The 24,575-nt window shown below is 41.8% G+C and overlaps 1 protein-coding gene across 1 annotated transcript; it reads left to right on the top strand.

Moving 5' to 3' along the window:
* The first annotated feature begins 9,430 nt into the window (after positions 1 to 9,430).
* LOC124261426 lies at positions 9,431 to 22,906 on the top strand. Its single transcript, XM_046695747.1, has 2 exons — positions 9,431 to 9,865; positions 20,863 to 22,906. Exon 2 carries the CDS (start codon positions 20,915 to 20,917, stop codon positions 21,839 to 21,841), a length of 927 nt encoding a protein of 308 aa, XP_046551703.1. The 5' UTR covers positions 9,431 to 9,865; positions 20,863 to 20,914; the 3' UTR covers positions 21,842 to 22,906.
* Positions 22,907 to 24,575: the final 1,669 nt, after the last annotated feature.

Genomic DNA, 24,575 nt, shown 5'->3' with positions numbered 1-24,575 from the left:
ACTGGATTGTCTGATCCAGACTCGGTTATTTACAGGCTGACTTGGTTGACACATGTCATTGTATACCAATTGCATAGATTGATGCTGATGATGTTGATCACTGGATTGTCTGGTCCAGGCTTGATTATTTACGGACAGCAGCCATATAGCTGGAATATTGCTGAGTGCTGCCTTTAACACCACACCAACCAACAACCAACCAACCATAAATAAGCGCCACCAAATAGCTGGAATATTGCTGAGTCCGGAGTAAAACAACAAACCAAATCGCACAGTATTAGGACCCTTTAGTATTGCAGCTTTAACACATGGTGTCAGCTGATGTAGCTGGACTCCTTGCATGTCTTTGACATTCCGTGACCTGACATAAATCTAGGCATCTCTTATCAAAAACAATCTGAAGCATCTTCATTATTGACGAATGAATAAAAAATCACTGAACTCGAGATATGTATACTCCTAGGCCAAATGTAGAGATAACATCATTATCAGGTAATATGATACACCAGGCCTTATCACCCATACTGCATATCCTGATCATGTTGAACACCACTGCTTGTCATCGTCCATTAAACCATGCAGTTAATACTCATGCAGTTGGTCTATGAACATGTGGACACTGTTTCAACAGCGGGGTAATCCTTGTTTGTTTTCAGCAACCTGATACATTCTGTGTCTAGTTCCACATTGACAAGAATCTCTGGAGGGTGGGAGTTGTCATACCAATTACTGGATAACGCTTTTACTGCTGCTGAGAGATCCTAAAAGATAGGGACTTTTCTAACATTTGGCCTAGGACTATGTACCATAACATACTACCAGCTACTGATGGCGGTTCTGATCTGCCTCTTCCTACCATCCACTACCATGTCAGAACACCGTATTATCACATAGATTCACATCAATGAGTCATGCTGTAGGTTCGAGTCACGAAGGACGGTTTTATGTCATTAATTAGCTAGTCATCTCTGACTGAATATCTCGGCCTGCTGCAGCTGAGCGAGCGTGTGGCGTCCGTCCTGGGAAATTACAACGAAAACCGACGCCATGGGCAGTTGAACCTACGAGGGCTGACGGCGTGGCGCACTGGAACAGGTGGGACGGTGTCGCTTTAATTAGACAGATACACCGTCGTCTGAGGGGTGTATATACTCTAAAAAATGCCCAAGCGTATTGGATTATTCACACGGGCAGTGGTAAACTTTCTGCATCTATGATGTATGTACGTACCATTTATGCATATGTTTTTCATAGTCAGCTGTGGTGACCGTGTTTCCTCATCTGACCGTACATTGTTGAACATCAGCTTGTCTGTACATCACTACAGGGGACTACGTATCGTAACGCAAGAAATGTACTCTGCATGATCTCCGATTAGCTTCAGATCTTACAAATTATACTTGTAGGCGGGGTAGATAGTGGTTAAAGCGTCATTCGTCATGCCAAGACTTGGTTTCGATTCCCAAAATGGGTACAAATTCTGGTGTTTCCCGCCGTGACATTGCTGGAATATCGGTAAAAGCGGCGTAAAACCCAACTCACTCGCTCACTACAAATTATACACGTTTTCGTAAAAACTTACCATTCTCTTGAGTTACCATCAGTTACCTTCAAATAAGAAGGTTTTATAGCATAAAGTTAAACTTTAAAGGCGGATTCCATATGGAAAACCAGGTTGCGGCCCCGGATTTTGTTTTCGATTCCTTGTTCAGTTCACGTTTAATGAAATACTAAATACGTGCTTTTATAGGTTATAAAGGAAGAGGTAAGTAAATAAGTTTTGAATTTTAAATAGTTTATGGTTTGTAGAATATCGAAGATATAGAAATGCATTCTAAATTCTGCAGAGCACATGTGTAGATGTTTGGTAGGATCATCGGCAGTCACACAGAATCATTGGAAACGACGTACGGTAAACTATGAATATACGGCAACCGCAGCGAACTTCCTCGAGTACAGACATTCAATAAGGACTTCATAACTACGTTTATACAGACTTACACATGTGGAACAAATTGATTTATTGTGTAGAAGGTTATTAACTTACACATGCTTTGAAAGCATATTACACTCTCCAGCATTGACAAGAATTCTGTTCAGTGGGTGCAACAACTGCTGTCCGTGTACCGGCGTTGGTCATTTGTTCTAAGGGCTGTCGACAATAACCGAAAGGTTTGGCGAGTTATGAAATTACCTTTTTTGAATGTTATGTCATGTCAACAAATGACCCCACATTTGTAATGCTTCTTCTAAAACATTTGGGGCGGTATGGTTGCCTAGTGGTCAAAGCGTTTGCTCGTCTCCCCGAAGACTCGGGTTCGATTCCACACATGGGTATATAGTGTGAATCCCATTTCTTGTGTACCCCGCCGTTATATTGCTGGAATATTGCTAAAAGCGGCGTAAAACCAAAATCACTCTCTAAAACAGTTGAGGCATTTTCTGAGACATTTGACCTAATAGTGAATTACAGGCATTTTAAATATATTGGCCACAGATTACCTTGAAATTTTCCTTAAACATGTTGTACATGACCTTTGCTCAATGAAGCATACTTTTTCCTTCTCTCTCAAAATTGCTGCTGATACAAGTTGTGTTATTGAGAAATACGTATGCATACTTCGCGTTACCCGCTTCTGCAACGAAACCATTTCACACTTCTCTTTGAAACTCTGCAGAATATTCACGACATAGTTCCTTCCAAGCTGGCATCGAAGGAAGATGTCTAAAAAAACAATTTACTAATAGATGTCTTTGTTTAGCATTTGTGCAATGTATGTAAAATGGTTCCATGTGTCATGTGTAGTTTTTTAAAAATAAGAATATTACGGAGACATAGCTGACCAAAACAGCATGATTTTAATTAAATATTACTAAACTAGCCATGCATAACCTCTCAGGCATATTATCTTCTTCAGATTTTAAAATCAGGGTCTTTGGCCTGCAGAATTCAGAAAAGGCAATCATCAAACATAGGGTTTGAACAGTGAACAAACTTATTCAATAGAAAGTATGGCAAGATTATTTCATTTTTAAAGCTATTATGTGAAACTCAAACTTCTTGTGTTTTTTAATAACTGAAGGCAGCAAGTAATAAACATGTTACTGCTTTAAATTTTCCCTGTGGCATCCGTGAAACTGCTGGCACCATTTACGTTCAGTGTGGAAATAACATCGTTCAGGTGCAATCACTCAAGACTTTGATTCTACATCTATCCGTTATTTAAAGCTTTGACTTTTGTGGCTTGTACCAACGGGGCGGCAGGATGCGACCACCTTTTCGTGAACACCCGGTGTCGTCATTATTTGATAACGAGTTACAAACACAAGCTAATCCACAATCTGATTTTAGCAGAATATGGACATGGTGTTGTCACTTTTTTATCATTATGAAAAAATGTGTTTTATAGCAAAAGCAAAAGAGTTAAAAGGGGTAAATCTTTCTACTGAAAATGTATGATATTGCTGAGTTCTCTCGTACTAAACATTATCCAAAAAGAACTCAATTGCCAGTAAAAAATGTGTTTTATCAAATTATTTATAGTATTGCTTTGGGCAGTCTAAGTGGCTTTGGACATCCGGCAACCTCTCAAGTTTGACGCCACTTGATAAAGGTGAGCTTCTGTACCTCTGTTAATTTGACATATATACTGTTGTAAAAACAAGAATACCTATTGCCTCGATAGTACAGTAATAGTCTCCAAATAGTACCTACAGACAATATCATCAACCGAAATGAAACGCTGGAAGTGTTTTATGACAGCTCGAACATCCCCTTTAAGAAAACATTTCCTATCGACTCGCCCAGTACCGTGTATACACTCAAGGCCTGTTGAACTGGGGTAGATCCAAATCATCGCTTGAATTAATATATAATAGTGTATACAAGATTAACAGGCTATTGTTATCCGAAGCCACTGTTTTAGTAAGATCTTATCTCGTTACATCACGCGGCCTGGTAAATCTGGAACTTTCAGTCAAATTTATTAAAAATGCATCCCACATCGCCTGAGTTGGACACCGCTTACAGCCCATGGGAATTTTAAACTCAAACATGTTTAAATATGTTCTTGTAATAATACCATAGAGTTTCGCCTGGCCACGTCGGGCGATCTCACAGCTGTTTAACTGTCGAGTTTTACAGCATTGAATGTTGCATCGAACCATCTACACCTCTGCCGTTACCAAGGTAACAAGGTGTAGGTGATAACAAAATGATTTTAGATTTGTTATTGAGCATTTGATGCTAGGAAATTTAAATATTTCAAGGGTCAAACAATTCGGACATCGAATTTGAATGTTTAAAATGTTTACCGACATTGTAAAATGCAAAAGTTGACACCGATAAAACTCTCTTCCTTATGTGTATCACTTCTAAATGTCATTCGGGGGTGGTGGGGTAGCCTAGTGGTTAAAGCGTTCGCTCCTCACGCCGAAGTCCCGGGTTCGATTCCCCACAAGGGTTTAATGTGCGAAGCCCATTTCTGGTGTCCCCCGCCGTGATATTGCTGGAATATTGCTAAAAGCGGCGTAAAACCCAACTCACTCACTCACTCACTCACTCTAAATGCCATTCAAAGACCTAAACGTTACCAGACAGCTATCACTTTGATGTAGTGATGAACAGACAGATATTCGGCATCGTTGTCAGGAAGGTCTCTTCCTTCCCCCTTTCTCTTTCCTTGTAATCGATAGGAAAATAGTTTTTACACGTGAAACCAATCCATTATTTAATTTACACCGGATACAATGGAGAAAAGACAGGCATACTGACGTGCACGAATGACATTTACTGTACAGACAGTACTGTTTCCTCTGTTTCAGCGGTGTAATGGCCACCTTGAAGGGCCAGAGATAACTGTGGGTCCGCCGTTTGATTTAGTGTTTTAAGTTGTGCGCTAGGCATGCCGGCCGTTCTGAAAATAACGTGTCGTTAAAACAATAAATATATGGCTCTGGTCCTCATCCCAGAGTAAAACATTGCTTCAAACCACTAATATAATAACCTATGGCTAGCGATAGTTATTTCTTTTATCACACTTGCACGTTGACAGAGAAGTTATCGTAAACGTGACCAAAGGAGTGAAAAATAGCTTAACATATGTTATATTTGGGATTACACTTTCTTAGTAAAGTACAGATTCTTGTACTTTTGTTGGGTTGAGTCCCATCAGGGATTCGAACCCACACCCTCAGAGTCAGGCACCTAATCGCCAGCACACAAAGTCAGCCGCCTAACCCGCTCAGCCACCGCGACTTCACTTTATACTTTCTAAATGGCATTGTGTAACTAAAAAAAGTTTACTTTTCTCAATTTTCCTAACCACTGTGAAATGTATGCACTAATCTGATAAAAGAATACTCTTAGTCTTACCCAAGGTCAATCCCAGGTCACGTTGATCTTGCTTCATGAACTATTATTACTATTTTGTTTAATTTAAATGCTGTTGCAAAATCTTTTTTAAACATCTCTAAAATTGTCACCTAATTAGAGAAACACGGGTTTTTTAGTTTTTTTGTGTGGGTTATTTAATGATTTCACTCGCCCGATCTCTTTCTGGTTGAGGTTAAAGATGAGAAACATACAGACAAATAGGGCTAGTCTTTATAGTATAAGCGACAGAATCATTTCAATAATTCCAAGAAATCTCAGTCCGTTTTAGGATTCCAGCTACACCATGAGCATATGTTTATGAATAGCTGTCAATAAGTAATGATACTAGGTGTTCCTACTCTTTGTATCACACATTCAGCTAATAAGCCGCTATGTAACACAAATACCATCAAAGGGACAGGACCGTCGCCCGCTTCTGCGCATGCTCCAGACGATCATCATAACGCCCTTTAAGTTCCTACTGATCAAATGAACACCGTGCGTCTATCTATGACTTAATGATGAAGGCTTCAGAGCGCGACATCTGGAATCTAGGTACATTTAAACGTTGAAACAGAATACCTTGCCCTCCTTATCCACAAAGAGTCATTAGCATATTGGCTGGCGATGTAATTTGTTAAAGAACTACCAAGTTGTAACGTATTCCGTATGTTCCTATCACGAATGTGGAGCTAATATCATTAACGCTGGATCTAATTGCGGGTAGTGTTCTCTCGTAGGACAACTGTGTTCCTTGTCCGTCGGAGACTAATTTTTGCCATGATGCAGTAATGTGTGTAACAAATGGATAACAGGTACAGAGGGGGTTTGCACGTGAAATTACAAATGTTCTGTAGCTCAGTGGAGGGTTTCCGCAATTGATGAACAGATTGTACGTTGTAAGGTGCAGACTTGCAATTATGGCACTGTATGCCCCATGTTGTTGGGTGAGTGAGTGAGTGAGTTTAGTTTTACGCCGTACTCAGCAATATTCCAGCTATATGGCGGCGGTCTGTAAATATTCGAGTCTGGACCAGACAATCCAGTGATCATCAGCATGAGCTATATGGCGGCGGTCTGTAAATAATCGAGTCTGGACCAGACAATCCAGTGATCAACAGCATGAGCATCGATCTGCGCAAATGGGAACCGATGACATGTGTCAACCATTCAGCGAGCCTGACCACCCGATCCCGTTCTCGCCTCTTACGACAAGCATGGGTTACTGAAGGCACATTCTTACCCGGACCTTCACGGGTACTATGTTGTTAGGAGCTTGTTAAGGGTATTGTGGTGGAGTTTTAGGTGGAGTTGTTGGTTTGGGTGGGGTTGTTTGGGGGTTGGCACGCTGGATGGTGAGTCAAAATGAATGTTTGGTTCCTCTATCGTAGATAAAGGTAGCATGTCCAAATGCAGAGACAGAAAAAATCCATCCTCATACAAATATTCCAGGCAGTCACAGGTAGCTTTGTATATTTGTTGAAAATGTATCTTCAAATTATAGTAGTGTTTACCAACGTTGATGCTTAAGTTACCAAATGTTTTGTTTTGTTGTTTAACGCCGCACTCAGCAGTATTCCACCTATAAGGCGGAGTGTACCAAATGTACATCTGTTTAGAATGCTTCAACAAGCGAGAACAAGAATTTTGAATGAACCTTCGACTATATTTTGAATTCGACTATAAGTTCAAAGATGTTTGTATTCTCTTTATCGAGTCCGGTCGTGTCATCTAAGGCTGTGCAGTGCAGAGTTGTGCCCCTTGGTCATGCATGAACCTGTTATCGCTGGGTTAAATGCCGTTTCACGCCGATTATATTCTAGGTTTGTCAACGCCAAAACCGTGCTCGTGGTATCACCAACGAGATAAATGCCTGAGTTCTGCTTCCTTTCGATCTTGGGCAGTGGGGTAGACTAGTCGTTAAAGCGTTGGCTCGTCACGCTAAAGACCCGGGTTCGATTCCCCACATGGGTACAATATGTGAAACCCATTTCTGGTGTTCCCCGCCGTGAGATTGCTGGAATATTGCTAAAAGCGGCGTAAAACCATACTCACTCACTCACTCCTTTCGATCTTACTTCCCACATTAAACTGACGAACCCTGATATGAAAGAAATATTGTTCAAAGCGAAATTAAACCCAGCTCGTATACACACAGGCACTTCGCTAGTGTTGCTGTTGCTTGTTCCGGGATGCCGTGAGCTGACCTTCATCACAATGGGTCCATTATCAGTGAACTGAGAAATGAAATCATCAAAGCCTCATGTTGAATTGTGCATGACTCACACCTGTCCCCCGTCGATTCAAAGGTTAACATGGCGGTCGGAGAAGAGTTGTCACGTCACGCTAAGGAGCCTGTTCATACACCCACACGGTCACACTGTTGTAAACCCATTGATACAGTCCCCACCGTGACACTACAGGAATACTGCTACTTATTACCAAACACCAAATCTCTTCAAAGGTTAACTTGACATCCGCTTGAAGTAGTGTGGCGAGATAGCCTAGTGGTTAAAGCGTTTGCTCGTCGCGCTGAAGACCCGGGTTCGATTCCTCACATGGTTACATTGTGTGAAGACTATTTCTGGTGTTCCCCGGTTTGGTATTGCTGGAATATTGCCAAAAGCAGCGTAATATCCACATCTTTAACTCACTCATGATAGCGCACAATGAAACAATAAGACTTCGCCTCTGTGGGGAAGTGTATGGAGCGTCTGTCCAAAGACCAGGAGGATGTTGACTGAATCCCTAAAAGGCGCTATAAGATGGGATTTGTTGTTACCGCCTGGCGGTCGGCATTAAGAGGGTAGAACAAGGATTGGCCCTGTATAATCCATTACACCAGGCAAAATGTGTATCCAGGTGAGGTGAGGTGAAATTGGGTTTAACGTCGTACTTGAGAATATTTCGCTCATATGACGACGTGCATGCGTGTGTATGTGTATGTGCGCTGCTTGTACTAGCCCAGACTGAAGCTGGTTTTATAGTGCTAGCCCACTGAGATATCATGCCACAGTGAAGCATGAATACCCACTCAGACACATAATACTGACTCCGAGCCGCCCAGTCCTTGATGTACCCATTAATGCCGAGCGCCAGGCAGGGACCAACAAGTACCATATTTTAACGTCTTTTGGTATGACGCGGTCGGGGATCGAACCGTGTTAACCAGGTAAAGCAGAGACATGTTATTTCAGTTGGCCGGCACTTGGCATCAGAGTCTATATAGTTTAGATACGTCGTTATATTAAACCCCATCTGACCCAGGGGCGGATACAGCTTTTGAGAAAGGAGGGTGCACAGTTCGTTTTCACCCGTTTTCACGAGTTAAGGTCAATGGTCATTTAATAAACAGTCAGGACAAATGGGGGTGGTGGTGTGTTACCCAAATCATACCTTTATGTTTGAGAAAGGGAACTGGGTTGTCTTACGAGTAAGATCATTATCTAAAACAGGTTTGATGTTTACAAACCTCAAATTACAAACAAGTGCTAACTGGTGACTAAAGTGACACCAGTTCACCTTCTAGTTCTTGATCTAAAAACCGTTTTAAATGACCACACAAATCAATCTGAAGTCAAGATATCGGAGGTGTGTCTCACGTCTCCGGCACTAAGAAGACCGACAGGCTGATGTTGTCGCCATAATTACCAACCTCGGACAAACAGATCCAGTGTATGAATGATCACGCCGCATGATAGGTACACAGGTATATGTAGTATCTGTGTAAACAGGTAGGGCATGGACAAAGACTCCGAGGTGTGGTCTGTGCCATTACAGTTGACAGAACAACATTGCTGTTTGTCCTGTCTTCTGTCCGCGAGAAGTGACACCCGTGCCATCTAACAAATCAGGGTATTGAAGGTAGATAAAAACAGAAAATAAGCTCTTTGTATCGTGGCACTTATGCAGTACATAAAGGCACCCCGGTCCAACTCTGCTAATTTCAGGGTCGTCCATTACGCTTTAATTCCCCTTGCACTATTTACCCAATGCACGTCTCTCATAACTCGGGGACATTGAGCCCTGGTAGAGAATAAAAGCTGTGTGCTCGAGGAACGCTTCATTGATACAGGACAAACAGAGCTAGTGGGCAATCGTCCAAACTTGTCTTTAATATACAACGTCCAATCGTCCACACTTCACTTCAGCTGGTGAAAAAAATCTGATTACCCAATGCATGTATGTCAGCCCAGCGATCAGACTGCCGTGACTCGATGCGTGCGTGAACATACCTCCTCTCGTGTTGGGCAGCTACACCATTCAACGGGATGGGGAGAAGAGGGGGAAGGAAGGCCATTCCGAGTCACGGAAAAAGGCGGGAACAAGCAGACGTCAAAACTAAATGTCGTCTGACGACGCAGAAGAGATGGAAACGGTGAAACTGCGCGGTGTGTGTGTTGATATTAGCATACCCGTGGATATCCAAAGGATATTTATCAAGACAGCGTTAAATACTTCTTGAAGTCCAGGATCCCAGACCTCTACGATGTAAGTATACGGTCTTTATAACAGTGCCAACTCAGACGAACATTAGCCATGTCACTGGTGAATATATTTACATTTGAAAGAGTATATGTAACACCAAACGGTATTAACTGCTTGCCTTGGTCTCCACGTACCTATACCTCCTGACCCGCCCCATGCACGTCCAGTTATTACGAGTAGGCTGTTTGTATTATTTAACAAAGGTAGATTAATCTGTCAGATCTACCGTAAATCTCCAGTATGACCGCTGATTAACGTGTCTTTAACCTCAGCAATAGGTTCAAGGACAATAACAACAATTACACAGAGTTAGGGACACATCAGTTGAAGTAAGAACAACTGCTTCTTTTTGAGATGTGAGTAACTCAAAGATCCAGATGCAAAGAAGAATGTCTTGTACTGAAGACGAACTCATGCTTTTGAACTATGTACACGTTCCAAGGATTGGTCTTCATGTTCTGAGTCTATGAAAAATGGCCATTGCCTGTGTACCTGTTCTGTAAAGAAGCTTCTTTCAAACCATTGCAGGTGAGTTACCCGATTTATGGTCTGTGTCTCTATTGGGAAACGTTGACGTAAGTATGAGCCTGGGGTTATTTGGGCAATACCGATAACGGTGCTAGAGCAGGGGAACTAATAATTGTCTCCGCTTGTAGGGAATTGAGTACTTAGCGTTACGAACAACAGCTTTGGTACTAGGCTACCCTAAGACCTAAGAACTCGCGTTTAGGATCATTGCACTTATTTAACGACATACGTACTCGCGTGCAAATGTGTGTGTGTGTGTGTGTGTGTGCGTGCGCGCGCGCGCGCGTGTGAGTGTGCGTGTCTACGTGTGCCTGTGCTTGAGGAGGGCTGGGTGGGTTTCGGGCGCATACACGGGTTGCGGGACGTGCACTCGGAACCAGCCCTGGTACCGTGTGCTTAGCCTTTCTGTTCGACCTATTGCCACAGTATAGTGTTTATTTTTTATAGGCGACGATCAACGCCTTGTTTTTGCAACAGTGGGTGCATCGTAACCAACCAATCCTCAAAAGGTCATCCCTAACAAGTATAGCATACCGGGGACATGTTGTTCGTGTTATCATGTAATCCTCTATTGGATTGACTCACTTAAATCAACATTACCGTTATGGGGTTGCCAATATTTGATGAATGAGTTGCCGCCATAACAGACGAGTGCAGACATACCCATGGGAGTCGGTGATAATTGCGTCATCCGGCGGGAGGTGTCAGATAACACGTGGTCAACTAGCTGGGTGTTACGTGTTGAGAGATTGGTCTGACTGACCGAGCACTGGGTAATGCACGTGCAAGTGTATACACTACAGGAGATATATCACCCTGGGGTTATATGGCTGACTGACTGAGTTTGGTTTTACCCCGCTTTTAGCAATATTCCAGCAACATCACGGCGGGGGACACCAGAAATGGGCTTCACACATTGTAGCCATGTGGGATTCGAACCCGGGTCTTCGGCGTGACGAGCCAACGCTTTAACCACTAGGCTACCCCACCGCCCCGGGGTTATATGGCCTCGTAACAATGGGTTGCTGGGTTGTTGCCATTATGCATCTTACCGCACTCAAAGGATAAATGACTGTAGTCATGTGTCGTAATATTGTGAAGGTTTAAAGTTTGCTGCCCTTCATTTGGTTTAAGATTTTGTTCAATTTATTAAAAGTTCAAATTCTGCTGGCAACTGAGTTGCCCTTGATGGAATGTTTTCTAACTTCTTGTAGGGGCCATGATGTCAATCTCGTCATTGTCTGGTCTAGACTTGATTATATACAAACTGGTTTTATAAAATTACAGAACTGTTGCGTGCAGCGTAAAAGATAAAAACAGTCGTAGAAGATAACAAAATTAAAATGTCAGACTTATTTATTTCAATAAATAATATATTATTATTTATTTCAAGAATCATCAACACACACACACACACACACGCACGTACGCACGCACGCACGCACGCGCGCATAAAATCGTTAGTTATTTACATATAGTTATCAATACATTCAAGAAGCCCCGCTTCTTCTCCTTGACTACAAAGCGGCGTATGTATGAAGGGACGATATCACTAGGGACTTAGGACTTCTTTAAGTTATTTTTTCGGGAACAGTAATTATGCCTCAGGTTTCAGTAAATATTTATTCACAGGACACATTGAAAAATGGCAAATTCCTGGTCTCATTTAAAGTTCAGAAGTCCTTCACCAAAAGGAAAATATTTTTGTCAGCGTGAGGGCACTTCGCGGTGTTGGTATGGGGTGTACCAGTATAACTGCACTCAGGGAGTCGACCCCCCTCTGGTGTCATGCACGAGCACGTATACAGTTTACACGCAGGGACCTATCTGGTGTTAATAACTTCCTCAATCAAGTGGCTTCTATGATAATAGAATCTATATATACTCATCGCCACAAGCTCAGTCACGACCTATTGGAACCTACAGGAAGTTCACCATGTATGGGAGTCAGTTTGATTCTTGTGAATTTTGTTAATGACTTTGTTTGGAGTGTGTGCTATATTCGAGGCATAATAACCGTACTTTTAAACTTTGGGATTTCATGCATATTGTATCTCAATCAAATTGATTAAAAGAAAGGTTTCCGTATAGTGAAACCACGTGAATACGGAGGAAATCTTTCACATTTCGCCCTGAATAGCAGGATGGAGAATTAACCGGTTCTGTTGGATTGTCATTTAAGAAGTTGATGAATATTCAAAAAGCTATTGTAATTTATGGATGGCAACTATTTTATCATATTATGATTCGACGTTTCTGTACATAGATTCTTATACTGTTGTCAAGCTTGACGGTATACGATTCTATACCGAAACGTCGCATCATATATAATATAATAAATTATTATATTCTTAAGGGTGAAATACTGTAAATATTGGTGAAAATAAAAATGGTATGTTATTTCACTGAGTAGAATATCACTTTTGCCCGGAACTACTTTCTGCTCAAGGGCTAGACTGTAGTTGGGTTGCGTAATAAAATGCAGACTTACTCGATGTCTCGATCATTTATAAACAATGATCAAAATATAATAAAACCCCGGTTCGATTCCCCACATGGGTACAATGTGCGCAGCCACTCGGGAACATATCAACTTTGTCAGACCATGAGATGAAATATACATATTATTTGACAGCATTAACAAAATATCCTCTATGAATGTGACTTGTTCTTCACTACTCATCCCATTGTGTAACCGATATTCGGCTTGTCCCGGAATAATACGAGCGGTTACGTAAGAGCCCAGGTATATGTGATGCGAAAGTCCGAAATGTCTCCAGAGCATGTTTCGAACGTAAGACGATGATGATGATGGTGATGATGATGATGATGATGATCAGAGCTCCAGATAAGATTTAGCTCATGTGGGTACTGTACCCACTGTAGTTTTTTGGAGTGGGTATTATGAATGTTGAGTGGGTATTTCATTTTCGGTTACCCACTGCTTTCAAATATGTGCGTATTTCAGTCATATTACTCACCTAAGTATTATGTCATTGAGTAAGTTTACTAAGCAGGTATGTTCTGCCTTATGTCATACCTATTCAAAACCAAGTTAAATATAATGGAAAGGATTTCATAAAAAATCACACATCCTAAACTGACAGTACAACACTTGTCCTATACTAACAGTACAACTTGATAGCAATCGATGTCTTTTTCATTACGCAAGCGATTTTTATAAATATATTCCGTACGCATTTGTTTTAAACTTTTTGCGTATCTAACATTTTCAATGCGTAATTGGTACGCAACAATTATTTTTCAATGCGTAATTGGAGATTTTCTATGCGTATTTTACCCGGATACGCAGCTTATCTGGTCCTCTGGATGATGTAGTGCTATTCTACGTATTAGTGCATTCGCATTAGGTGACACCATCATTATCTCAGCTACAGGGACTCATGACAAAGCTGCCTGTTAGAAAAGGTCACAGTCACAGTCACAGTCACAGTCACACTGCTGAATGAAGAGGTGCACATTTCAAAGTCTAAGGAGACACCACGTCTCACACGTGTTTTAGTTTTAGGGCAGGGGCGGCGGGGTTAGCCCAGTGGTTAAAGCGTTGGCTCGTCACGCCGAAGACCCCGATTCGATCGCCCTGATATTGCTGGAATATTGCTAAAAGCAGCGTAAAACTAAACTCACTCACTCACTAGTGTTGGGCAGGATCAAGGTCCTAGATTCTCCAAGAGGTCGACGGTACCTGGATATTTGGGTCTACTAGGATTCACAATAAATCATTAAAAAAAAAGAACTCCATATGAACGTGGGTTCGAATCCAGGTAATATTTCTACATCTGTCATCAATATTTCCGCATACCTAGGTTTCACCAAATGAGTTAACTTTCATCATCTCGGACTTGTCTCCTTTAATAGGCTGTCATGATTTATTTTCACAGAAATACTCAAAGCGGCCTTAGACAACTCACTCAGTCATACTACTCTTATGAAGTTAGGGACACTTGATTCTTACATAAAACTTCCTGACAGATTAACTGGAGTGATATGAAAGAATCAGGATTTCCTTAATTTCTCATCAGTATAGAGTGAAAAATGTATCGGTGGGTGTTTCAGGGGAGGAGAGTTGGGGTGGGAAGAGGATGCATGAGGACAATATAGTCAGTTGTAAGGCTTCTCGTATAAAACTGACTGACTGAGTTTGGTTTTACGCCGCTTTTAGCAATATTCCAGCAACATCACGGCGGGGGACACCAGAAATGGGCTTCACACATTGTACCCATGTGGGGATTCGAACCCGGGTCTTCGGCGTGACGAGCCAACGCTTTAACCACTAGGCTACCCCACCGCCCCTCTCATATAAAAGGGATTGGAATTTTGATTTTGCTCTTAAAAATGTGCAATTGTATAAACATAGCAGACAATCCCTTGCAACACACGTAAGATGTCAAAATTCAGATCCCGACTACTTCATGGGAATGTTTTAATGATTCGAGATAAAACAGCGATGATACTTGGCGCGCGCGAAAAGGTAAGCGTATCCTGCCCCACCGGTGTCATCCGTCATAAATACATTCAAAGGCTAGACAATTGTCCTCCTGACAAAATACAACAGCAACATGCGTCTCAAAATAGGAAATAACATCGGAGATCATTTTTGTCACAAATGTGGAAATATCCTCCACATGTGCACATATTTTGAAAGCTTTACCGAGGCCTTGAATGCTGTAACCTTTATCGAAGAGCAAGAGTGATATATGAAGCTCTATGGAATATTGCTCTACATAATGTGAAAGTTGACTTTTGGAAAGTTTGGTGATTCCTCTTGTCACAGAAACTTGTGGAAAGTGTTTTTGTCACTCGGAATCTGTGTGCAAAGATCTGAATATAAAACACATTAACCGGCCTGTCCAGGAGGGGACATCAGTTGGCGAGAACTGACTAACTTATTGCTATTGAACGATAGCAGTTAATCAATATACCTGAAGTTCAAGATAAACTTAATGGTCAAATTAGCGTTCTTTTTCTATCTTGCAGAAATTCTGTCTCGTATGCATAAAGAATCACACCCACAAAGCGAGAAGCACAATTGGTGCTCATGGGGATTCCAATATCTTGTAATTCTTGAAAGGCATTTAGAAGTTGGACGAACATGAATACATGACACGTTTTTTATGTATAACAACTTCTATTTATTCTTTATATCACGTGTCAGAGCTAATTTTTGCTCCTTTATCTTGTTTAAACGTTTTACTTCCAAAAATTACATAGATGTTATCAACGTACAATATTTCACATACTGTTTTCTCAGAAAACTTCAGATGCTTCATGTTGTGACAAATTGTTCTGAATCTCGGAAGAATATACATGTAATTGTATTTTCCGGCGTCCATATGGCATGTTCTTTTCCACTACTTACACAGAGACGTCATGGGGAAAGGCAGAAAACCCTTGACATTTTACCTGTTTCTTCATTAATAGTGTCCCAATGGGCTTTTTGGGGTTAGATTTAGTCCACTGTTTGTCATAAGGCGATTTGGTGGATTGGGTGGTCAGACTTGGTGATTGAATTCATCGTATCCCGACGGGATTGTTCCTTGCACACAATGAATCACTGGATTGTCTGGTTCATAATTACTGTGTGTGATGATAAACAACAAACTCAAACATTAATCGTTGTTTTGACGTCGCTTCTTCATAAAGTTTGCATAAAGTCATATCTGTAACACTGGTGATGTATAATTACTATAAAGAAATCAAACCGGTCCTCACAAGAAGCGAACACATAGACCACGGCACTACCCTACCAGGTCCAGTATTTCACACTTCAGATGCTATGTATATATATTATTCATATGGCCAAGGCAATATATATCTTAATGACCAGAGTGCAGATGAACCCCAGATTACTTCAACAGAGATGCACGGACACTTCAGTCTGTTTATCAATAAACAATGTTTTTCACTGTACAGAAAAGCAAACAGGCGATATAGTTGATACCAGAGGGATGTAATTCCGACCTCTCTTAGCCTCTGCCTGTGAGTAATTCCTCGCACTCATTTGTTGATGTGAAAAAGTATGTATTATTGAAATGAAACGACAATACAATACCTTAATTCTTTCTTGGGAATACCTGAGTCTTGCTGAATTCATTATTTGCATCCAGTTATATACTTTAGGGGATAGTGCTTTTGTGTGTTTTTTAGTTGTTTTGTTCAGTAGTTTTTCAGCCAGCATTTACTGTGTCTGGGTGGGGTATTCATGTTCAACTGCGACGCTCACGTACACGCACACGCACACGCGAACTCCAGCATACATGCATTAACTTCGCTATATAAGTACAACACGCGACTTCCAACCCCATTTCATCTCACCGCACTCATGCTTGTAGATTTCACCGTCTTCGGGAGGCAACGTCAACGACGTGAAAACCAACTCTCCCATGACGTACGTTCGCATTGATACATTCTAGTGGTCTTATTTCATATTTGAAACTTTGAGTGTAACCAACACGGGGTAGCCTTGTCCATTCGATCGTCCATAAAGACTGACTGACTGACTGAGTTTGGTTTTACGCCGCTTTTAGCAATATTCCAGCAACATCACGGCGGGGGACACTAGAAATGGGCTTCACACATTGTAGCCATGTGGGGATTCGAACCCGGGTCTTCGGCGTGACGAGCCAACGCTTTAACCATTAGGCTACCCCACCACCCTTCGTCCATAAAGAAGAGACGGTCGACTCCAGACTAGCAGTTTACAGGTGTTAAGATCTAGTTGCATCGTCCGTGATATCCTGTTACTGGGAACGGGTGGCTCGGAACTCTAAAGTGCACCGGTACCATTTCGCTGTGCAGAGTTGAATCTCTGTAATTGTGGGTTAGATCTCCGCGTCTCCCTGAGTGAGTGAGTGTGGTTTTACGCCGCCTTTAGCAATATTCCAGCAATATCCATGGGGACACCATAAATGGGCTTCACATTGTACCCATGTCGGGAATTGAACCCGGGTCTTCGGCGTGACGAGCGGACGCTTTACCCACTAGGCTACCTCACCGTCCCCGCGTCTCCCGAATAAGGTTTCTTTGTAAGTCAGCACAATGTTTGGGGGGTTCTCCTAAGTCGTAAACCTCCGAAACTTGCGTTGCTTCGGGCTTTCCTCCCACACGTAGCTGATATAGTGCCAAGATAGGTGCTAAACCCGGTCAGTATCTCTGACTTAAAATAGTTACATTATGCTTGGTTGTGGTATCGTGGACTTCGGGTAGGAGATGAGGTCGTTTCAAGGACATAGTAGCTGTTTTAGGTTTTACTACTAGAAGGGTCGGTCGGGCGATGAGAAACACACACACACACACACACACACACACACACACACACACACACACACACACACACACACACACACACACACACACACACACACACACACACACACACAAAAATGCTGCCCTTAGCAGAAACAACAGTTGTTGCAATGTTTTCATTAGCAGAAACAACAGTTGTTGTAATGCCTCCATTAGCAGAAACAACAGTTGTTGTAATGCCTCCATTAGCAGAAACAACAGTTGTTGTAATGCCTCCATTAGCAGAAACAACAGTTGTTGTAATGCCTCTATTAGCAGAAACAACAGTTGTTATAATGCCTCCATTAGCAGAAACAACAGTTGTTGTAATGCCTCCATTAGCAGAAACAACAGTTGTTGTAATGCCTCCATTAGCAGAAACAACAGTTGTTGTAATGCCTCCATTAGCAGAAACAACAGTTGTTGTAATGCCTCCATTAGCAGAAACAACAGTTGTTATAATGCCTCCATTAGCAGAAACAACAGTTGTTGTAATGCCTCCATTAGCAGAAACAACAGTTGTTATAATGCCTCCATTAGCAGAAACAACAGTTGCCTCCATTAGCAGTAATGCCTTATAATTAGCAGAGAAACAACAGTTGTTGTAATGCCTCCATTAGCAGAAACAACAGTTGTTGTAATGCCTCCATTAGCAGAAACAACAGTTGTTATAATGCCTACATTAGCAGAAACAACAGTTGTTGTAATGCTTCCATTAGCAGAAACAACAGTTGTTATAACGCCTCTATTAGCAGAAACAACAGTTGTTGTAATGCCTCCATTAGCAGAAACAACAGTTGTTATAATGCCTCCATTAGCAGAAACAACAGTTGTTATAATGCCTCCATTAGCAGAAACAACAGTTTTTATAACGCCTCTATTAGCAGAAACAACAGTTATTGTAATGCTCTCATTAGCACAAAGAACAGTTGTTATAACGCCTCTATTAGCAGTAACAACAGTTATTGTAATGCCTCCATTAGCAGAAACAATAGTTGTTATAACGCCTCCATTAGCAGAAACAACAGTTGTTATAATGCCTCTATTAGCAGAAACAACAGTTGTTGTAATGCCTCCATTAGCAGAAACAACAGTTGTTGTAATGCCTCCATTAGCAGAAACAACAGTTGTTATAATGCCTCCATTAGCAGAAACAACAGTTGTTATAATGCCTCCATTAGCAGAAACAACAGTTGTTATAATGCCTCCATTAGCAGAAACAACAGTTGTTATAATGCCTCCATTAGCAGAAACAACAGTTGTTATAATGCCTCCATTAGCAGAAACAACAGTTGTTATAATGCCTCTATTAGCAGAAACAACAGTTGTTATAATGCCTCCATTAGCAGAAACAACAGTTGTTATAATGCCTCTATTAGCAGAAACAACAGTTGTTATAATGCCTCCATTAGCAGAAACAACAGTTGTTATAATGCCTCCATTAGCAGAAACAACAGTTGTTATAATGCTCCATTAGCAGAAACAACAGTTGTTATAATGCCTCCATTAGCAGAAACAACAGTTGTTATAATGCCTCCATTAGCAGAAACAACAGTTGTTATAATGCCTCCATTAGCAGAAACAACAGTTGTTATAATGCCTCCATTAGCAGAAACAACAGTTGTTATAATGCCTCCATTAGCAGAAACAACAGTTGTTATAATGCCTCTATTAGCAGTAACAACAGTATAACAGAGGCATTCGATGATGAAACCCGGGACAAACAAATGTGTAGCGATGTTTGGTAATTTTACGAGTGCAATTGTTGTTGTTGTTGTTATTGTCCACAGTAGTAGTAGTAGTAGTAGCAGCAGTAGCAGTAGTATTAGTTGCAGTATCAGCAGCAGCTGAAGTAGTAGTAGCAGCAGCAGCAGTAGCAGTAGTATTAGTTGCAGTATCAGCAGCAGCTGAAGTAGTAGTAGTACTAGCAGCAGCTGATGTAGTAGTAGTAGTAGTCGTCGTCGTGGTTTGGTAATATTACGAGTGCAATGGTTGTTGTTATTCTTCTTCTTCGTAGTAGTAGTAGTAGTAGGAGGAGGAGGAGGAGGGAAGTAGCAGCAACTGAAGTACTAGAAGTAGCAGCAGTAGCAGCAGCTGAAGTAGTAGTAGTAGTAGCAGCAGTAGCAGCAACTGAAGTAGTAGTAGTAGCAGCAGCAGTAGCAGCAGCTGAAGTAGTAGCAGTAGAAGTAGTAGTAGTGATAACGGAGACGCAGTGTAGTAATAGTATCGATGGTGTTAGTCATGAAATAAACAGTAGTATCATCGGTATAGAGATTAACGCTATCCGTACATTATAACTCCTCTCCCCTAGTTAAACCGACGTCATCCTAACACTGAAGGTGACCTACTGTACCGAAACCATCCACGCATATGGCCAATCGGGGACGCGTCATTACTTTGTGAAGCTGTCAGGATGATGGTGAAACAATGTACTGCGGGTCCAATACGGTGCCAGTCAGGCAATTCTCTTATCTGTTTCTCCTCCAGTGAATTTACACTCCAACAATTAAATATACCCATGACTGCCCAGCTCTCCTCCCGCATCTGGTTTGTGATCATATTGTGACGTTTGAAGACCGCGTTCCACCTTCAGCATTTCACGTCCATCAGCTCGACATCATTTATGCACGACCGTGTGAAACATCAGCCTGACTTGATAACTGGTAGAGTGTACACCGTCAGCGTGTTGATCAGCAGCATTGACGACGTGACCGGCCTTGAGCTTGTCACTGCAACATCAAGTTAACAGCGCAGTGCAATCCTAGGTGTGATGGTGTTCTGATAAGATGTATGAGTGCATTGTCACATATTTCTTACAGACGATTATGTGTGTAGGACAGTAAAATCCGACAGTTACTGATCTTTACGTGAAGGTATAGTTCATGGCCTAGATTTTCGAAGCTCTCTTAGAGCTAAGGTAGTCGTAAGTTAATATTAATATATGGCGCTTACGACCATCCTAACACTAGGTGAGCTTTGAAAATCTAGGTCCAGACTATCATAGAGTTCTTTTATTTGGAATCATTAGAGGCTAGGTTTGAAAACAATTGTTCTCTTGGGGCTAGATGTGAAAACTGAATTGTTTTCCAAACGATTTTCTGCATAATTTGTCTAAATTTATACATATTAGAAATGTCAGTTTCTGATTGTCGTCTGCTCTCTTCCAGTTCTTCCCGCCTCTGCTGCTATGTCTGAACGCCCGCCGTCCTTCAGTCGAGCATGCCGGGAGAGTTCACGAGGCAGTTATCACGTCGCGTTCAGGAGTTCGAACTGTACAAAGATGACAAGGACGTGTTCAAGGACGTTGAGTACGCCAGACGACGTGCCGATCGTCGCAGAGAACTGAAGAGGCTTGAGAGCGACAAACGCCTGAAGTGTTGGAAGAAGGTATACGTGCCTTCCTTGCTTGCCATCTTCGCGAGCTCGGCTGCACTGCTCTGCAGTTCAATCTCAAGTTTGGGACAGAATTCATTCTTCTTTGCATACAAAGACATATTTCATATCGTGGGACCAATTGTTCTGATTGCTGGCATCATAGGGCTAATGGTAGCGGCTGCTTGTTCTTACCGCGAGGAGGAAAGACTCAGAATCGAACTCGGACTTCCGAGTCAGTTTCCGCAGGGAAGATCAACCTCGACTGTAGGTTCAGTCAAAAGTGACACACAGTCCATGTCAACATCTGAAGTCAATGAACTACTTTCCAGAAGAAAGAAACGAAGGCGGTTCTGGAGAAAGCCCTCATCAGATTCTTTGGAAGCATCGAATTTCTTAGAGTCCAGTTGTTCCTCAGCTGCCACGGACATGACGTGGATGCAGCACTCGACGTCGCGCCCAATAACGCTGGAAGTTGCAGAGGCGCACGTGTTTGAGGAGTGTGAGGAGGAGGGGGACTTCGAGCGCGTTGTGGACACGCACATTACAGCTAGACAATACACCATGATGCATCCACAGACTTCAAAGACCATCAGTGACTCGAATGAGTGTTTTGTGTCAGAAAATTCGTCAGGGTATTCCACCGTGGCGGGCAGTGAGCCCGACAACGCGGGTGTGGACGCAAGTAGGGCTGTCCTTGTCGAGGTGACGGGACAGCCTGGAGATGTGCAAACGGAGTCGAACAATGAGTTGAACTTCGAAGAGCAGAGATGAACTCTGGATATTACTGCGTGAATGGATAAAAAGATTATCAATTTTCAGGATAAGTTACACATCACTGCTGAGCACATTTCTTGGATATTCTGAGATCCACAAACGATGATTCTAATATAAACATTCAAAACTTCGGTTAAGCTTCTGACATCGTCGTCACTGAAAACGAAACTCGCTTTGCCAAAATGTGAACTGAAACTTGTGATTCACTGGAGATATTTCTTGAAGAGGAACACTTTGTTATGGATAGACAGCTTGATAAGGGTGTCTACACCGAAACGTCACATCCACTGCAATAAAGAGCTGTCTATCCATAAAAAGTGTTCTTCTTCATCATACCCCCTTCAAAATGCCGCCTAAAGAAGAGATATATCTCGTCAGTTTTGACAATTATTAGGAATGTCAACTAAAAATTATTACAATTCGGAACGCAAACACACACACACACACACACACACAAAAGAAAGAAAAAAGCCTGTAGTAAAATGAAAGGTAACTTCTTACTGCAAGCTTTCCAGTTGGAACTTCAAGGCGGACATAATAGGTCATAGAACCTTTCTGCACAGGTGTGTGTCTGAAGTGACACTTCTCTGTACTGTTTCCTGGTTTTCACTTGTATGAGCAATATTTCACAATTTTACCTCGTGCATTTTATGACGTCATGTCTTGTTAGACGATAAGTGATCAAAACGTGTTTTGAATCTTAGTCGTGGCGCTAACCGGAAATGACGTTTTAGGATTCGTATCGTAAGCATTTTCAATGACGACTGTTTTTTGTCTTACACTTGCCTCAATTAATTCCTGGCGTTTTAACCACACTATTTCTACCTCAGCGATTGGCTCACTAGCCGCATTTATGTTCAGCGTTCTGGGTCAGTAACGTGGACAACACGATCGCCATTGATCAAAGACGACCACAGCATTTTGAGCACGTTTTACTTAACACTTATTCAATATTCCATATACACGGACAATCGACGGTGTCGATTTCACGGGGAATAAACTGTGTGTTTACCTCAATTTATGATTGCAATGGGAAAAATAAAAATCACATTTTTATATTTTAATCATTTGTTTATAACCCAATCTTTGTTCTAGACTTAGATGTCTGAGAAACAGAGGAATTTTTGGCGTATGCTTGGCATATAAATTTAAACGCTTAAGATGTGGCGGTTGAACCTTTGGACTATGGCTCTGAGCGTTGGGGCCCTTGCACGTGACAGGATCCGGTGATTGTCAGATCGAATGGCAGTTTTGCCCAGATTTGTCCATCACCACGCGTTATACAACCCATCTTACCGTCACACTGCGCTCTCCTCCAAAATGAACTACGTCGAGTAGTAACAGAAATAATGGCAAAGGCGCGTTGAATCAAATGTTTGTAACCATCCCCCGTAATCCATGGTAACATGCCCCGTGGAGACGTCTTGTTAGAATTACTCCCAAGTAATATATTCTGTCCTAAGGAGGGGACTAGAATCATAATGTTGACCACTCGATTGTTTGGTCCACTGTGTGTGTGTGCGTGCGTGTGTTCGTGAGTGAGTGAGTGAGTGTGTAAACTGCCGGACCATTACAAAGTACAAGCTTTTTTGATACAAGAAATGGTTGTTATTTGATAGTGACGATTTATTTTAATACGGATATCAGTTGTGTTTTGGACCTTATGGTAGCAGTGTTTCCACGTATGTTACAGCCGACTGACGTTTTGGTAACGCATGTCTTGGTAACGCATGTCCACTTTCCAACTGTACACTTACTTTTGCCCCTCAGTATATTTATGAATGACTGATATTTTGGTCGCTTAACAAGAACCTATCGCTCAACGAGAGCTGTGAAATGAACAGTTCCAGGCGCCCGGCATCGGCGAACACTGAATCGATTTTTAGCCACCAAATGTAATATTTCACTTTACATTTAATTCAAATGCAAAAATGGTTTCCTCCAGCTTCCAGTAAACATTCCCAGTCCCCCCGTCCTCCCCCGTGTATGTGGCATGAGGATTACGTTTGTTAATCGTTATTACTACAACACAAAACGATATGACCGCTGTTTACAATACAGCCCCCAAGAGTCTCCCATCTACCATTCTATACTGCTCAACGCCTGATAGGGAAACTGGTAAGTGTCTTACTGTTGCAATTATAGGATCACGCCTCTATGTACAGATTCATAACTTGAGGAAATATAGACTTGATTCATTCAGGGCTTTTACATTGCAGAAAGCACTGGTCAGAGAGAAAAATAATGTGGTTCAGGGAATGTGAGACCGACTAAGTTATAAAGGTGTGGACATCAACATGATGACGCCTAGACAAGGATCGGGGAAAAATATAGTTTTGTATGACCTTCACCCTTAACAAAATTAAGTCTGCCATAATATACAGTAACAAACTCAAAGAGCAGACATGATATCGTGTAAGGTGAACATATATTTCGTAAGTAATCGTAATTTTAATCTTTCCAATTTCCAGCCAAGAGCGTCGATTCCAGACAAAAGAGTATTTACAGGACAACTAAAGGTGCAGCTGAAACGTCCTGAGCCCAGGGACGAAGGAATTGGTTTTGTTTGGGTGTTGCTTAACGCCATGCTCACCAATATTTCAGCTATATGAAGGCGGTCTTTAAATAATCGAGTCTGGACCAGACAATCTACTGATCAACAGCAAGAGCATCGTCCATCGTTCAAATGGGATACGATGACATGGTCAACCAAGTCAGCGAGCCTGACCAC

This window comes from Haliotis rubra, unplaced genomic scaffold (genome assembly GCF_003918875.1).
Source record: "Haliotis rubra isolate DU_JTF1 unplaced genomic scaffold, ASM391887v1 Scf8, whole genome shotgun sequence".
In the NCBI taxonomy this organism is placed as follows: domain Eukaryota; kingdom Metazoa; phylum Mollusca; class Gastropoda; order Lepetellida; family Haliotidae; genus Haliotis; species Haliotis rubra.
This window is presented reverse-complemented; position numbering and strand designations above follow the sequence as displayed.